General features: G+C 40.7%; 1 protein-coding gene across 1 annotated transcript in view; it reads right to left on the bottom strand.

Annotated features, from left to right (window-relative positions):
- Positions 1 to 6,340: 6,340 nt before the first annotated feature.
- Positions 6,341 to 17,815, bottom strand: part of ncs1a (neuronal calcium sensor 1a) — a 17,901-nt gene continuing 6,426 nt past the window's right edge. The window contains exons 2-8 of the mRNA XM_076283172.1: positions 17,340 to 17,364; positions 13,288 to 13,426; positions 12,430 to 12,508; positions 11,816 to 11,904; positions 11,441 to 11,518; positions 10,843 to 10,943; positions 6,341 to 7,386 (exon numbers count right to left, since the gene is read on the bottom strand). Of these exons, the coding sequence (XP_076139287.1) occupies positions 10,845 to 10,943; positions 11,441 to 11,518; positions 11,816 to 11,904; positions 12,430 to 12,508; positions 13,288 to 13,426; positions 17,340 to 17,364 (509 nt within the window). The 3' untranslated portion in view covers positions 6,341 to 7,386; positions 10,843 to 10,844. The remainder of the gene's footprint in view (positions 7,387 to 10,842; positions 10,944 to 11,440; positions 11,519 to 11,815; positions 11,905 to 12,429; positions 12,509 to 13,287; positions 13,427 to 17,339; positions 17,365 to 17,815) is intronic.

Below are 17,815 nucleotides of genomic sequence, written 5' to 3'. Positions count from 1 at the left end.
TTAATGTGCCTGAGGGACTTCATTACTGTATCAATTTCACCAGTCTCTTCCCTGAGAAAGTCTTGCATCCTCCCAAGTGCTTGATCAATTTTAGATTTTGAATGACAAAATTGTTCCACTTCAAATGTTTCCTGGGCAGCGCCTTCTTCCTTCATCTCCTCCCCCTACCATTAAAAACAATGTTAGCCTACCGGTACTCTGCTTTCCACTTGCGCATTTGTGTCTTTCCCCCGGTGCTGATTGGTAACCTAGGCTATTTGCTTCGGGCTCAAATTTTAAAAAAATTTCATGAATGTGCATTCTGCTATAGCCTATATAAACATCGTTTGACGGAAACCAATGATTTTCAAACTGTTGTAGGATATCATCGTTGGAATCGCATCTTTATAGGGCATGATGATGGCACATATGATGCGGTAGGCCCTAGTCCTAGTTCTTCTAGCCTAGGCTATGTCAACCAATTAACCATAGCAATAACAATCGTGTGCGGGTGTGAAACTAGCATACGCGAAGGCCGTCTAATTAGTCTATTTTATGTGGCCTATTGACTTGATAGCCTGATCATATAGCTAGTGTTGAAATGTCTACTTACCTCTGAATCAGACGTGTGTGGCAAGGCCAAAATGTCTGTAGGCCTAGCCTAACCCACCTGAAGAAATGTGTGAGTGTTGCCTAGTGGCCAGTAGGCCGAGTTATTTCGAATGTTTGACTGTTTCTATGTCATTTCTTTAGCATCGACTCTACAGAACCGATGGAATGCTGCTGTGAAGACTAACGTTGTTGCTCAGTTAGGCTAATAATAACAACTACTAGAGAATGTAATTCCAGGGAATTACGAGTGCACGAAAATGCAAAAATGGCTACTGAATGAAATATTGTTGAATATTGTCTAAAATATAATCTAAGTAAAAAGATGGAGGTCAGATAGAGAAAAAACTTGGCGGGGAGTCATAGTTGATGACAACTGACAGTTGGAATAGCCGAACAGTTAAATAGTTGAGTAGTTTAAATAGTTACATTATTTTATAGCGAATTATTGTATTGAGGACTTATTTTGAAATTGAGGACAGTTGACGGGAGTCAAAGTTGATGACAACTGACTGTTGCTACAGTTATGGTGGTTGCTATGCTGGTTGCTAGGTTAATGATGTTGGTTGCTGTGAATGTGGTTGCTAGGCTGTTGCTAGGGTAAGTTGTTGCTAGGGTGTCCATCATAAACAGTAAAAGAAATGGACGAACAGACTCCGTCGTTCTCAATAGGAGGGCACTGAGTCAAATTGAACGATTTTTCAGTTGGTCCCCCCAGTACTGCGCAGACTCGCACTTAACTTTGTGATGTTAGCCATCAAACTGAATCTTATAACTCATATGATAGATACACAGAAATTCTTCTCACACTTCCTTCGCCTTCAAAGTTAAACATTTATTTATGTATTATTATTAATATCATCCTCACAAGTGATATCAAGTCGTGTTAATGTTGAAACTACCACACATGATCATCTTCAAAAACAGTCATGGTAAAACAAAACAAAAAAGATAGCCTGAAGCTAATCTTCTTTCCACTTTTCTGACCTACGGTCCATCGTAAACCTCTGAAATGATTATAGTTAGACTACCTAACGGTAAAACTACTATTTTTCATTAGGTTTACTTGCCTCTATGCTTTACCTTAACATACAATGCTATTGTAGGCTACATAGCTTTGTTCACGAGTTTCCGTGCTGGCTGGACTACGCTTCTTATCCAAACAATACGGTTATCTCCCTTCAGTGCGTTAGCTTCCCTTCAACCGGACATGCTAAACATTCTTCTTATGGGAACCTAACGTTACGTACGAGGTAGTCGAGTCTTGTTTTGCATTTTATTGTTTATGTAGATAACGCAGAATCTACAATATCGGCACAGAATATATGCTATATGAAGTTATGGTATTTAAAAAAAAAACTAAAATGAATGGGCTTCTATGGGGGTTAGCAGAGAAGTGGTCCCTCCAGCCACCATTGATTCTTCTACTTCCGGGAATTAGCCTGCCTCCTTGGTGTCCATGGTGGCTACTGTCAGAAATAAAGGAGTTACTACTGTGGTTTGCTAGTATAATCATCTTGGTTGCTATGGAAACTGAAAGATGCTTAATTTCAATGGTTGCTAAATTGGTTGCTAGGTGGTGGTTTAATATAGTAGGCTAGAGGCATAGTTGATGATAACTGACAGTTGGAATAGTTGAACAGTTAAATAGTTGGATAGTTTAAATGGTTAAATTATTTAATAGGGAATTATTGTAGTGGAGACTTTTATTTTGAAACAGTTGTGGGCAGAGGAAACAGTTAAACAGGATCTGTAGTCTTAAGAGAGCCAGATTGTATGCTTAAAGCCTGAGACAGACAGTTGCTGGAAGTGGCCGGAACCATCTGGCTCTGGCCGGAATACTTGGCATAGGATTCCAAGTGCCCTATAGGCCTTTATCATGGCAGCCCACGGGCAGCTGAAGCAGGGCTGTTCACTTTCCTGTTGGCAGGCAAACTACAGGTGTTCCTAAAAACATTAACGAGGCCTCTGGTTGAAGTAACTGTGGCCGAATCTGACACTTAATTAGAAACACCTGTGCTCACACAGGAACAGGGCTGTTCACTTCCTACTTCGGCTGCCGTGATAAAGGCCTATTGATGCCATAATCGGCAATGTTAAGTATATGGGAAAATGTTCAGTAGTTTTTAATTAATAGTTCAAAAAGACATTTCACACCTGTCCTAAGTAAGACCTACGTAACGAAGTTTGAATGAAGTTTCTACGTTAAACGGTTGAAGCCGCATTAAACGCAGAAAAAGCGTTAGAAGAATAATAAGAAATCGGATAACAGTAGATTGCATTTTCATGCACTCTAATAATGGCCTAGGCCAGACACGGCTGATAGGCCTAACTAAAGAATATTTGCCTAGGCTACACTGAGTGTTGCTCAATTAAAAAAGAAAAGAAAAGATAAAGAAAGCAATGCCGCAAGATTGCTAGATGTTGCGTCGCTACAATCCTTAGCGGCGCTATCAGCTTTCCTTTCATAGTCCCGCGCCAACAACAGTTGTGCTCTTTCAATTTTTGTTGCAGACCCTATGTAAAGCTCTACGATAGGGGTCTTTTGCTGTGCTTTATTCTCACCACGAGTGTATAATAAACTAAATTATTGCATCTCGTTCAAGCAGAGATTTTGCAGTCCATCTTAGTTGTGAGATTGTAGGGGATATCATTTTGAAGTTTAAAAACGAAAAGCTGGTAGATGCTGGTAACTGGATTTTTGCTCTATCAAGAGATGGGATGGCCTATGAAACCAGAGTCCTCTATTCATGGTTTCATCAGGTCCCTTTCCACAGGTGTATAAAATCAAGCACCTTGATTATCAATGCAGACTGCATGGTGCTTGATTAATACACCTGTGGAAAGGGACCTGATGAAACCCATCAATAGCCTGGGCTCCATCTTATGTATGAGCTGCTGATCGTCATCTCACCTCAGACTCTCTCTCCTCTTTGTCTCGTCTCCTCTTTTAGAGTTATTTCCATCTCTCCTGTTTAACACTGGCAGCAACGTTCAGTTCAACAACTGGCAAACTTAAAAAAGGCCCCAACACGCAAGCACACATGCACAAACACGCACACACACACACACACACTTATAATAGAATACTTAAAATAGTAATAATAATAAAATAGTATAAAGACATAATATAAAGGAAAGCTTAGAAGATGGGTTCTCTCTCTCTCTGACACACACACGCACGCACACACACACACTCTGAGCCTCAAAACTATGCTTGTGAATCTTGGAGTGCAGGTCACGTCATGGCTACACAGCTGGGTACAGTCTGGCCTCTCTTTTGCAGTCTGGTTTCTCTTTTGCGTCTATGAAGGGATCTAAGTGTTTCAGGTACTGCACTGAAATGGTTTGCCTCCTTCTTAGAGGGAAGAACCTTTTCAGTTTCTTTCAATGATACTTCATCTTCATCTGCCCCCTTATCTTATGGTGTTCCACAGGGATCAATGCTTAGTTGTATTTTCTCACATTATTCACATTCTATATGTTGCCACTCAGTTAAATTATGAAAAGCATGGTATATCCTATCATTGCTATGCGGATGATACACAACTGTAGCTCCCATTTAAATGTGGTTCCTCTGGTACTCTAAACACATTGCTTGATTGCCTAAAAGAGATTAAACAATGGATGTCGACCAATTTTTTAAAACTGAATGAATCCAAAACAGAAATTCTATATTTTGGTTTACATAAAGCTGCAAATAATGCAATTAGTGAACTTTAGGGTCTCTTTTGCCAGATATGTAAAACCTTATGCAAGAAATCTTGGCTTTCTACTTGACCCTGATTTTAAATTTGAGAAACAGATTAATGCTGTTGTCAAGTCATCTTTTTACCACCTTAGAATCTTAAGTAAAGCCAAAACTATGTTTTCTTTCAAAGACTTTGAGATATTGATTCATGCCTTTATTTCATCCTGCCTGGACTACTGTAACCCCCTTTATTTTGGTGTCACTCAGTCCACTCTATCCCAACTTCAGATGGTGCAAAATGCAGCTGCAAGGCTGCTCACCAAGTCTAAAAAGACACAACATATCTCTCCAGTTTTGAAATCTCTGCAATGGTTACCAGAGAAATTTAGAGTAGATTACAATTCTTCTTTTTGTCTTTAAAGCTTTAAATGGACAAGCTCCCCAGTACCTAAGTGAGCTTGTACACTTTCACTATCCTCCCAGAACTCTGAGGTCCTCAGATAAACTACTGCTCTCAGTACCTCAGAGTCGTCTAAAAAATAAAGGGGACCGTGCTTTTTCAGTATCTGTGTGGAACAACCTCCCTTTTCACATTAGATCTACACCAACTATTGGTGCTTTTAAAGCCAAGTTAAAAGAACATATGCTATTAATGGCTTTTAAATGAATTGTAATTATACAATTCATGTAATTATATATGAACATAATTTTAGTTTTATTTTCCTGTTGTGCTTTTTTGTGTCTTGATTCATTTTGTCTTCTATTATCAATCTATTTATGTTTTTATTTTTTTTGAGCACAGGTTGTTTTAAATTGTGCTATATAAATAAACTTGACTATGACTATGACTAAGTGATGATGTAGATCTTTCTGCTGAGAGCAGTTCGATATGCTGCTGTCTGCTGCTTTCCATTTTTAAAAAAAAGAAATGAACTGAGCGGGTATTTACTTTAGTTAGCACACTTCCATCATTAAGAGCTTTCAGTGCTCTTAATCATTGCTTTGATCTGACTAAAAATCAGAAAGACTCTCATGTAAGGCAGACTCTGGACTTTCACTGACTCTGAACTGAAAAAAAAAACATTATGCATGTCCAGTGAGGGAAGACTATCTGAGCTTTGTCCTGTAAATAAGATTCAACCTGTCAAACAGGTCTAGCAGGTAATGATGACTTATTGTTCAGTATAATTATTAGAATAATTTCTAATTCTTCTCATAATCAACAGTGTGGCATGGAATCTCACTTTATACCTTCGTGTATCAGAAATATAGCCTACCCATTTCATCACGCAGATAATTTCACAATAAGAGTAAGCACATTACCCACTACCACATATGTCAGTGTACCTCAAAATATTGGCCTGTGTTTGATAATTACAAATATACCATTAAGGAGTAGAAAAAAGAAAATGAGCATGATACAGTCAGCAATAACATATTCAGTCTCAGCAGTTGTGTTGAGAAAAGTGTTTTCAGCCTGGTTTCTTCAAAAAGGGCAACAGTTCTTAATGCTTCTACACATATATCTCAACCTCTTGTATTAGTAACAGACAGTTGGCTGCCTGATTGTGTGTGTGCTTTAACTTGTCACTGACGTTGGCTTGAACACAATGTAATAGTAATGTCAAACAGTGCAATATTGTTGATGACCAGCAGAGAGCAGTGCATTTATAAGTAATTCAGAGACGTATATGGCTCTGAAGTAATTGATAGGAGTAGGCCTATGAGTTTAAACTCATGATATTTTGTGAGAGAAGAAAACGTCTTGAATTGATATGAAAAGAGTGACTTCAAATTTAGGTAATAATAGCCATACACTTACACAGACAACTCTCTTATTCACCCTAAAATATAGGCACCAGGCCTATTAATATGGATGGTCAAAACGGGCAAAATTGACAAAGATAGCTCACTTCCTGGTGCTGTCACCAAGTAGGGACAGGAATAAAATTCTATAATTAGAATTTCATTTCCATAGGACACTTCCTCCCATTGCATCTTTTCACAGAAATGACAGGTGACCTGTTTAATGTATTATATTTCTTTAATACATGGTGGATACTGTATTTACATCATGTTTAATTTAGTGCATGGGAATAACACTCGAGTCTTCACTACATGATAGCAATAAATGAATGGGTAAGTCCACCACTTTGTCACTGTACAGTTCCAATGGACTTTTAGATGGCAACTGTGGGAAGGCAAAATGTACTGTACATAGAACCTGGCTCATTTGGACAGTAAGATGGGCTGTGCATGTGATGATGAAGAACCCCTATTAGGAGTAAAAGAACGTTTGGTGCATTGGGTATAATACACGAAGGCTTTCTCTTTCACAATGACAGGCCTGCTCCGAATAGAAAAATAATACTTTTCACGTCAAACACAGTTTGTGATTGTGCAGTGAGGAATTCCAAACAAGCTCAGTGCTTTTCATCATAGAGTTCAGGAGGAACATCAGAAGCCACAACAATTATGTGAAATTCATGAGCAAACAAGGTTGTGTTCACTAAGAAGACTGAAGTCTGTTTATCCAGTCTCCCTATTTTGGCATAGCCACAGTACAATGATGTTAAGCTGTACAGTCCAGTACATGTATTAGTTCAACTATTTGTTTATTGTTTTATCTAAACCTTCTGCAGGTCATGTCAGTTGATCAAGTGAGTGTTTGATGTGGTGTATACTACATGTACCTGTGTGAGGCTGTATTCTTTACCAACTGACCAAAGGTAAACTCACACTAGAACTGAAAAGACTTTAGGAGGAGTCCTGATATCAACAAATAATTCTGTAGTCCCTCTGCATCCACATCCAAAGCAGGTCAACTCTCAAGGTCAGGGCTCCCGTTGAAGTGTCCTCACTTTGCTTCTTTTTTGTCAATAGTTTATCATCCAAAAGCCAATGTCACATAGAGATGCAGCACAGCACAGCATAGCTGCTAACACTGTCTGTTTGAATGTTGTTTTCAACCGTGAAAATGAGATTATTGAAGCCAGACGTCTGATCTAGCTACTGCATTCACAATGCAGCACAAGAACTCCATGTCCTACCAGGTACAGGGAAAGATAGTCTGTGCCTCAGAGGACACAGCAGCCACCCGCAGGCACCTGCGGAACAGAACAGAACAAAGAGCGCTAAAAGATGAGGCAACATGCGAGGGAAATCAGGCTTATTTGGGTCATGATAGGGCAATGCGGACAAGAAAGTAGACACTTTACTAAACAGCCAACATCTACTGGACAGCAGGGATGAAAGTGGGGAGAGAATGCCATCTGTTAACATTCAAGCTCAATATGTAAAATGGTTACTGAACATCACCAAATCCAACCTCTAACCTTAACCAGAATGTGTAGTTATCAGAGTGTCAATGATAATCGGAGCCTCTTTAGATAGTATTGTCTGTGGGTGGACTATCCAAGTAAAGTTTGACTGAAAGTAGTTTTGAATTCTTGCCAGTACTACCACAACCTTAGATCTCCTCTAGATATCAGTACTACTACAACCTTTGATCTCCAGATATCAGTACTACTACAACCTTTGATCTCCAGATATCAGTACTACCACAACCTTAGATCTCCTCTAGATATTAGCAGGGAAGCCAACCTTTTAGTTCAGCTTGAAGTGAGATTTGTTACAGATAAAAGTGTGCCACATAGTGCACAGGAAAAACATCTTAATAGTTTACATTAATGAATGTATTATTATTTGTAGAGCATCTCTTCTTCATTCCCTACCTTTATTGAGAGGCCCTCTGCCTCTCCTCTTCTAACTCTTCAGGACAAACTGTACTGTCCATGAGTTGGTATTATTTAAAAGCATGTTGGGTTATGTCCATGAAAAATATATAGTTGATATACAGTATGCATTTAGTAAAAATTAAAAGTGGCAATACACTTAAAAGTGGCATTCCACTATTTCTTTAAACATATCATTTCTAAACTCACCTCTCATGTTACCAAATAGTGCAACTGTCATGTTAGTTTGTTTCAGTCTGTCAGTCTGATATTTCTTGAATGAAGATAGATTACAGTGGAGTGTGTTCCTTGATTAGTTTAGTTGGTCAGTTATTGGTTGATAAATAAGACACTGTTGTGCATTCGTTTTGACACAGAGTTAAATGCGCTCACAGACAGGAGCCTAATACAGGGTTCCTACAAATTTTCCATTTCAAAATTCCATACTTTTTCCATACTCAAATTTTCAAACTTCTCGGTAGATTTTTTTCTGACCATATTCTAGACAATGGAGTGTTCTACTAGCATTGTGAGGAGCTGTATAATAATGTTTATTATTAACTTGTTAGCCCTCAGAAAACACTTGCCCATTGTTGGATACTTTTCATTGGGGAAGTGCTGTGTTGGAAGGTGCACTCACATTTTTAGTTCTCTATACAGCATAGCCTACATATGTTGGAGACTAGTGCACTGCTGGCAGAGGCCTCAGAAATCACCGTAAACAGTATTATTTGTTTGCAATAACAGTTTATCAGATAATGCAGTATCCATGTCTTGGTAACTTTTACAAAATCAAAAAAGTCTACCAGTGTTTTGGCCGAAAATAGCAGAGCTACGCAAACATACCAGTGCACAATGGTATAGGGCACGTGCATAGAACAGGGGTTCTCGATTTGGTACCATGGTCCCCTTGTGGGAGAGATTTTTTTCTGAGGACCCCCATTCAATTGTATCTTGATGATGTGGACTGACAGTTAAGCTACACAACAGTAGGAATGGTTCATTATGACCTGAGTGAAGTGATTAATACTGTAGAATAAATAGTCTGGAAACACAAATATTTCTCCATACCCTTGTTTCTTTTTTCCATTCTTATCCAGACCTGGAAATTACTAAAATCAAATTCCATACTTTTCCAGGTTTTCCATACTGCGTAGGAACCCTGCTAATATGTAGCTGCCAGTTTTAAATCCACCTTATGTCTGCCTTAATACCAAGGCCGTAGTCATGATGTCAACATTGGGGGGGACCAAATCTGTGGTGGGGTCTGAGGGCCATGCAAAAAATATGATTAAAAATCACAAACAAGTTGTTACGACGTTTTTTCCAACTTGTGTGCCGTCGCCACATTTGATACTATGTTTTGCCTGCATGGATGCGCGATCGAGTGCGCATCTAAATAATATGCAAGATGCAACAACCATTTCTAAGAGGCCTATAAACAGGGTAATTCCTGGCATTAGTACTAGCATATGAATGCATTATTTATGTTGTAAGACATGTGAAAGAAATGAATGACACAGGCTTGCACAAATTCATCATTTAAAATAAAACTTTTCACCTTCGCTATCATTGCGAGAATAGGTTACAATATGGAAAATGTTTCAAAGTTCCCTTTGAGTCTGATCGGCTCCAAAAATGTATTGGATTTCCTTAGCCTGTGCTACAGCTTTCCAACAAGTTTTGTGAGAATTGTGAGCTTTTGCGATATTGTTGCCAGCCCTACCTCACCGCAGTAGGGTCAGAGAGGGTTAAAGCGGAGCTAGTACAGTAATCAAGGATCTTTGGTGTGCAGTAAATGGAAGCTTTTGATAGCGCACGCCACTAACGAAAAACTAGGGTGACCAGATGTACTCTTTTTCCAGGACATGTCCTCTTTGACACCTATTCTAGAGCCTCAAACGTGTTTACAGCGAAATTGCATTGCGTTTTTCTCTGTCGTTCACAAATAAGTTCAAAATAGCCTTTTGAGGCAGTGTTTTCTCTTATGTCCTCTTTTTCACAAACTAAAAAGAGGACACAATCAGGTCACCCTAGAAAAACTGAAAACCACCAGGTCAAACCACTCAGAGGTGTAGGCTACTCTGGAACCATCACTAGGTCACTAATTTGTGCGTTATTTATGTTTGATTACATTTCAGATGGTGGTGGTTGTTGGTTTCCTGTAGAGTTTTTTTTCTTTCTTTATTTTTCTATGTCCGTATATTGGGGGGGACATTTTGGTCATATTTGAATATTGGGGGGGACACGTCCCCCTCAATGTCTATGGTGACTACGGCCCTGCTTAATACATAGATCTCGTTGGCAGCTTCATTTAAAAATCACAAGAACATCGGAGGATGCGTAGACAAAATGTTAGAGTGAGAAAAGGCATGTGTGCTAATATGTAGCTGCCAGTTTTAAATCCACCTTATGTCTGCCTTAATACACAGATCTCGTTGGCAGCTTCATTTAAAAATCACAAATACATCGGAGGATGCGTAGACGAAATGTCAGCGCGAGAAAAAGCATGTGTGGTGTGAGGGAGTGTCAGTAGCGTGAGTTGGCAGCCCTGGTTTTGGCAGGCAGTTCCACTCTCTTTTTGGTATTGCGTACCGCCACTGAATCATTTAGCGGTACAAAGTACTGGTCCATACCGGCCTACTTTCACCCTTGCTCGACAGCCAATTGAGTACAGCATTATAACAACCCAGAACAGACACTTATTCCACAGCTAAGATTACAGAGAACTTTTGTTTGAATCCAATAACTAATCTTAAGTTTTACATTTGATGGCTTGAGACAAGCTTGGACTGTGACAAGGAGAATTTCTGACATTCTGGCAGATACCTCTAAACCAGGCCGTCGTAGAGGGACAGGGCCTGGACGATGGACGGGTCGGCCTTGGAACCCTCCTGGAACTCATGCAGCGTCAGCATTCCGTCGGCATTCTGATGACAATGGGTTAGCCATCAAAACACGCAAATCGCATAAATCATCCCAATCCTAAATCTCCCTCTCATTTTTCAAAGTCTTATAATAAAACACTTAGTTGCTTTGGTTCCAAGTCATGACAGAATAGAAATGAATGTGTCATTAGGATATGAACAGTGAAGGGTATGTGTGCAGATTTTGGTCACGGTTGGAGTTTGGAGTGGATGAGCTGTTTGGGAGAGCATGAACTATTCTATTTTATATCCTTTGTCTCTCGGCCAACATGTAAAAAACTAAAGGAAAGCTGAGGTGATGTGTGAAATGCAATCTGCTGGGGAATAAACTGCAGTTTGTGAAACAGGGTGAAAGACTAAAGAGAGAGAGAGCTGAAATGATAGTTATACAGTATAAGTTACGTAACTAATCATAACGTATGTATGAACTCTGAGTAAAAATATGATGTGAAAGGAAGACTGATACAATGTGCAAGTGCAAAGGCAAGCGAGACACGTACCTTATCCATCATGGCGAAGATGCGATCCACTCTCTTCTCGGGAGTGTTCTCTTCCTCGGGTAACTCCACTGTGTTTCCCTGCCGTCAGACAACCACGTGGAGGAACAGGAGGAAATACAAAGCAGTCATGAGACAGATGCAGCGATGCATGGAGAGCGCTGAAGAGGCCTTAACTAACCACACAGCTCAGCAAAGTCCTCATCATCCACCTGCAAATGCTTAATCCATAATGTCTAGATGAACTATCCCATGGAGGAGATCAGAGCACAACAGGACAGAACAATGCATCTGCAGCCTGTGAGTCTTCACTAACTCACACTGCTGGCACGTGTGGTTATGCAGTCAACCGTGCCGTGCGCCAAACAAATGACTCACCACCATCTGGTAAATGGCATCCACGATGTTCAGCATCTCGTCTCGAGTGATGTAGCCATCGTTGTCGAGATCGTAAAGTTTAAAAGCCCCTGCAATAACAATTAATGAAGGGCCTTAGGAAACTGTAACAGTATTGTTTATTATGCTTAACTGACAACACTCATTGTGATTTACTCTGATTTATTCTGATTGCGCAAAACATGACGATATTATAGTGCATAAACTATAAACTGTGTGTTTGTGTGTGTGTGTGTGTGTGTGTGTGTGTACGCACACACATACTGTCTTAGTGTAAGTCTGTGTTTTGGGTGTATGCCTCTGTATACATATTAGTGGAGTATGTGTAGTGTGACCAATATGATTGAATATGTGTGCAAGCAAATATAGCCAGCGATAATACCAAACAATGCATACTATGCCATGTGATGGTATGGTTGGAGGTCATAATGCATACTATGCCATGTGATGGTGTGGTTGGAGGTCACAATGCATACTATGCCATGTGATGGTGTGGTTGGAGGTCACAATGCATACTATGCCATGTGATGGTGTGGTTGGAGGTCACAATGCATACTATGCCATGTGATGGTGTGGTTGGAGGTCACAAGACTTACATCTGAGCTTCTCATCCAGTGTCCCTCTGGAGGTGACTGACAAGGCCTGGATGAATTCTGAGAACTCGATGCGCCCATCCTGCCGAGAAAAAAAGATTCAAAAGCCCATTTTACAAATTACTGAGAGGGACATGGCATACAGGGCCTCGGGTCTGTGTCAGTAAAGCAGAGATGAGGACTTCCCTTCCCGTCATTGCAAGCCAATGGAACTTTCTCATGAATGAAACATAAGAGGTACCTTTAGAGGTGATAAACGTACTACGATGAAAATTATACCCTAAACTTTAAATAGTTGATGAATGTCAACCCCAAACAGATGGGTCCACCGTCTTATGAGCTGAGCTTCTGCTTAAAAAGGGAGTTTTACATCATGTTATTTGAAGTGTAGAGAGAAGCTATTGGCTCAGCAGTGTGATGGCAGGCTGATGCCACGAGAGGAACATCTCAGGATGTGACTAAAGCTGGGAGGAAGGAGGGCTTTCTATGACAGTTATAGGCCTCCTCTATGTTTGTACTCATGACACCTACAGACATACATCTCCACCACAGACAACAGCAGACACCAACAAGCTCAAACTACATAGAGCATCTCAACTCAAAAGAATGATGCAACAGCAGCTCAGACCTAGGATTTGTCAGCCCTGTGGGTTGATATCACCCCCACAACACACAGATGCTGGAGTCCCTCTAGTTCTCCCATCATCATTACTTGAATGCAGTGCATTCTGAAACCTTGGGTGAGAAATGCACTCACCCATATTATATAGCATAACATTCTTTCTACAAAGCCCTCAATGGCGCACAAAAATGTCAGCAAGCTACAAATGCAAACCTTGTAATTACAGTATGGTCTCTTACCTTATTCTCATCAAACACGTTAAAGACGAAGCTGGCAAACTTGGTGGGGTCTCCGAAGGGAAAGAACTGCTTGTAGATCTTCTGAAAACCTGCAGAGTCCAGCTGCCCGCTGGGACAATCCTTAATGAAGCCTTTATACCTGAGCACAACAACATGAGAGGAACCTTTACACCTGTATCATTATAGAGTCAGAAATATCATTACAGAGATACAGAATAATAAAAAAAAATGCTGCAAACCTGCATCAATGGCATTACAAGCCATCAGCAATCATATCAGGATAAATTAAAATCGTATCCATGCCAACCTGCTCTAAAGCAGTTCTAAGTTATTTTTGAAAGCCAAGAACATTACCAATGCAATCAGCTTACAATAGCCATTTCCCCTCATGATAGAAAGGAGGACAGAATATGAACAGAGCCAGGGGGACCAAACAAAGCATGGACATGGTAAAGGCAAATAAATGTCAGGGCAGGGAGGCAAGACAACCACATAGCAGGGGCAACATTTCACCCCAACACAGCAGATTGCTTAAAGGTGCCATGTGTAAGAATTGAGGTAAAAATATCCAAAAAATGAGCTACACTCATCAAAAGAATGAGAAGAAATAAGGGCGATGATGACAAAAAATTACAAGGTATAGTGCTGCAGAATTAGCATGCTAAATTACTAGCCACAGCCCGACAGGTGTCATAATACCAGTTGTTTAACACACCTCACCTAACACAGTTACCTGTGTGTTAATCGTGACGCATTAACAAACAGGAGACTGAGACAGCTCATTAGGTAATATGCCCATAACTGCTTCAAAGTGCCTATTAGCACAGAGGTGCAGGATACATTGGAAAATGAGCATGTTCCTGAGCACTTCATTTAGATAACCTTCCCTTCTTTTATTACCTTGACCATTGATGCATAGGTGGAATCAATTCAAGCATCAATTAAAGCACAGCTAAGCTGGAAAAAAAACATTGCATTGGCTCATAGACACAGAGTTAACAAAATGACAACATGTACAATGTGGTTTGATTGTTTGTTTATCCACGATTTTTAAATGAATAGGGCATGTTGTTGCTGTATGTGCTCAGAAAAAAAAATCAATATATATTCTCCTATTCAAGCATTATATCTCAAGCAGAGAGGCATAGTCTCTGGTGAGCATCAATCCATTTCTCTCTATTGAGTTGACAGAAGGACACAACCCTGCGTTCTTGCCAACTCCGACTCATGCCTACTGTAGATACCTGCACAAGAGAATATGTCTCTGTGAATGCCAGACCGATCCTGCAACAAAAGGCTGCTCTGACACTGTATGGGGCTCTAGTGTTAATACTGATGCTGCTGCCATAAACGATGAATCAAGATGGAACTATAAACCATGATGGAACATGAATGGCTATGAAGGAGTGTGTGTGTGTGTGTGTGTGTGTGTGTGTGTGTGTGTGTGTGTGTGTGTGTGTGTGTGTGTGTGTGTGTGTGTGTGTGTGTGAGTGAGGGCACACGGATGTGGCGTGTGTGTGTTCGATGTGTGTGTTCTCTCAGTGTGTTTATATTTGTGTGTGAAAGTGTGTGTGTTCATTCATGTGTGTGTGGGCATGCATGCTGGTGTGTCTGCAGTAGGACCACAATGGCTTTGGAGAGATAGGAAATGTTTCCTGTTCACCTTTCCTGAGGATTAAGCTCATATCAGACAAACTAACCGTGTTAATTGCCCTTGGGGTACCTGTGTTGATTTCTGTCTAAACTTAATGGGAATGGTGAAAGCCAATCAATATATTTGTCTTCAAACCCACCAAGACCAAAATAAGACACCATATCTTAATGCAAAATGTACATGGTTTGAATAACAATTTGATGTTAAATATTCAGTCTTCTATGTAGTTCTGATGAACGTTAAACAGGTGCGAATACACTGCTTATGACAGTGCTGGAGTATGCTTTTTATATATACTTCCATCATCGGCCTTTGAAAAGGGTAGGGTATAAAATCTCTGTAGGATGTTCAAGGCTGGGATCTTTTATTTCCTCAGGAGTATTCTGCACTCAGCCAGCAGCATATTAGTTTAGCATAACTCATAGAAGCTGGCCTTGAACCTGTCAAAAACAACCTGAAAGCCTGGCCCAGCGAAACTGCTGAGCTAGAACATAAACGAAACATAAAATGCCTTTTTTCTGGCCTTTCTCTTCTGTAAGTAATGAGATGGGAGATGTAGGTTATTTTTGGCACAATGTCAATTCTGAACCATGTGCAAGAAAAAAACAATGCTACAATGCTATGGACCTTTATGTTAGAATTGCCAGATATTAACTTTACTTGACTTAACTTTGCTTGACTCTTATTTCCCAATGCTCCATCCTCACCCTCCCATATTTCTATTTTGAGCGTGGCAATATCCACCTTTCTCACATTTTTGCCTGTGTTGCAAAGCTCAGCTGGTGGTGCCTGTTTACCCAGACAAAGAAAAGTGAAGGAGGAGGACTTTGGCTTTTCTGCCATCGTGACCCTGATCAGTCTCCCGCCCATCTCAGCTGGAGCTCTCAGAAGGGCAGATGAGGAGTGAGAGGAGGCGAGTGTTAACATGGTGAAGCACTCTTCTGACTCCCTCCTGGGTGTAGGCTGCTGGAGCCATAAACGTCCCTCCCCGTGACCTCAAATAGTGCAGCCGGTGACCCTCGCACATACCAGTCGCGCTGGTATGTGCTATTACTGGGGGATGTTATTAGAGTGATTGACACAATTAGGGTTGGGGCACAGACAGAGACACAGCATGCCACTGGGGTTATCTTCAGTTCAAGGCTAAATAGGGTGGGGTGTAGAGAATCATCTCTCTGATGGGTGCTGGTGTGTGTGTGTGTGTGTGTGTATAGTATAGTATATAACTTTTTTGATCCTGAGTGTGTGTGTGTGTGTGTGTGTGTGTGTGTGTGTGTGTGTGTGTGTGTGTGTGTGTGTGTGTGTGTGTGTGTGTGTGTGTGTGTGGAGGATGGGTGTTACAGGGTATTGCAAGGCAGCAGATGACTGTGGGGGTTGTCAAAGAGACAGCCCAATGCCTCTGCTTTTTAATACATAGCACTAATCGTATCAGAGCTTCCCCACTGTCCAACCAAATAAATCAGTCATCATCACTCACCAAACTCTCACTGTGTCCATTGAGAACGCATGTAGTTAGTTTATATTTGTTGATGATGTTAGGGAGAATCAGAAGGGAGTGGCACAGCGAATGATCAACTCAGCCCCTGACTAATAAACTCCTTAATTTCTGACTAAGAATTAGGTGGGAATTCAGCCAAGCAATTTGGCTTATATTGTACTAGATGTATTATCAGTGGCATATTAACATTCATCTCTCTTTCAAATTCCCAGTAGACCCAATATGCAGGCATGCTGACTGAGATGGATAAACAGCAGAAACAGATGTGAATGACAATGCCTTTTTGAAGCATGAAGGCAGTCAGAAAAGATAGTCTGGTACTCTGGATAATGGATATGCCTGCCTATTTGTCCCAGCCCTTTTTTGCTGGAATTATAGTCTGGAAATGTACTTTACCAGATCAATCATTGGGCCATTGTGAGTGGCCTACCAATCTGCGACCATTGGTGTGATTTTAAATGAAACTTCTCATTTTGGAAATGCAGTTCCAACAATGACGGCAGAGTTAGAGCTTGAGAAGCGATACAAACAGTAGTAGCTCTAGCTTCAAATGGGAAGGAGCTAGAGCAAATCAATGTCTACAATGTTCATCAAGGGGAAAGATTGTTAATTGCAAAGTTGGAAGTATCACAATCCCAATGCAGAGTGGTGGTCCAGTGGTTTCAAAATGAAGCCGAGATCTAACCTCGATGCAACGAATGGGCGTCCAGTGGAGCGTGGCCAGTGCCTACTCATGAAGAGACTTTGAGTCTGGTGGTTATACCACTCTAAGGATAAAGTGCTCTGACCTCTCAAATAACACACACAAATGTGTTAATTAACGAGAACAGAAAAAATGAGAGTAGGAAACAGAGAAGAAGGATGGATGGACGGATGGATGAAATAAAAGAAAACACTTACCACTGCTGCACTTCCTTTTCCGTGACTGTGGAGAAACAGAAACAAAAGGACAATCTTAGCAGAGTGGGACAGCAGCACAAACACTGACTGGACAATATTTCTCTATAGATCAGACCTGAATTCATCACAAAGGAATAACTACTCCTAAAAGAGACACAAACAAAAGAGACAGTTTTGCAAGTCAAGGTAAAAAATCTACCTGGCACGGAAAAAGCCAAACAGTAAACATCCTTCACTCTGTACATCAGGCCTGCCGTTACTTTCCCCTTCAGCGGATCTTACACAACAGCACTAAAGTGCACTACGGAGAGAGAGCTTTCAGCTCAGAAAGTTGTGTTCATCCCGGAGTTCTCCCTCTCAGACGGCTACTTTACGAGCGCTGCTCTTGAGTGGCAGACACATACTGCGGTGGGGGTTAGTGTCACTCAAGCTCAGTCAAGAGCCGCTGGGCCGCCACAGTCCGTATTATACCTGGC

Source organism: Alosa pseudoharengus, unplaced genomic scaffold (genome assembly GCF_046254945.1).
Source record: "Alosa pseudoharengus isolate Yale_2024_CS ecotype anadromous, Long Island Sound unplaced genomic scaffold, YU_APseudo_1.1 YU_APseudo_1.1_scf_14, whole genome shotgun sequence".
Lineage (NCBI taxonomy): Eukaryota > Metazoa > Chordata > Actinopteri > Clupeiformes > Clupeidae > Alosa > Alosa pseudoharengus.
The sequence above is the reverse complement of the archived record's forward strand: the minus strand, read 5'-3'. Positions and strand labels throughout refer to the sequence as shown.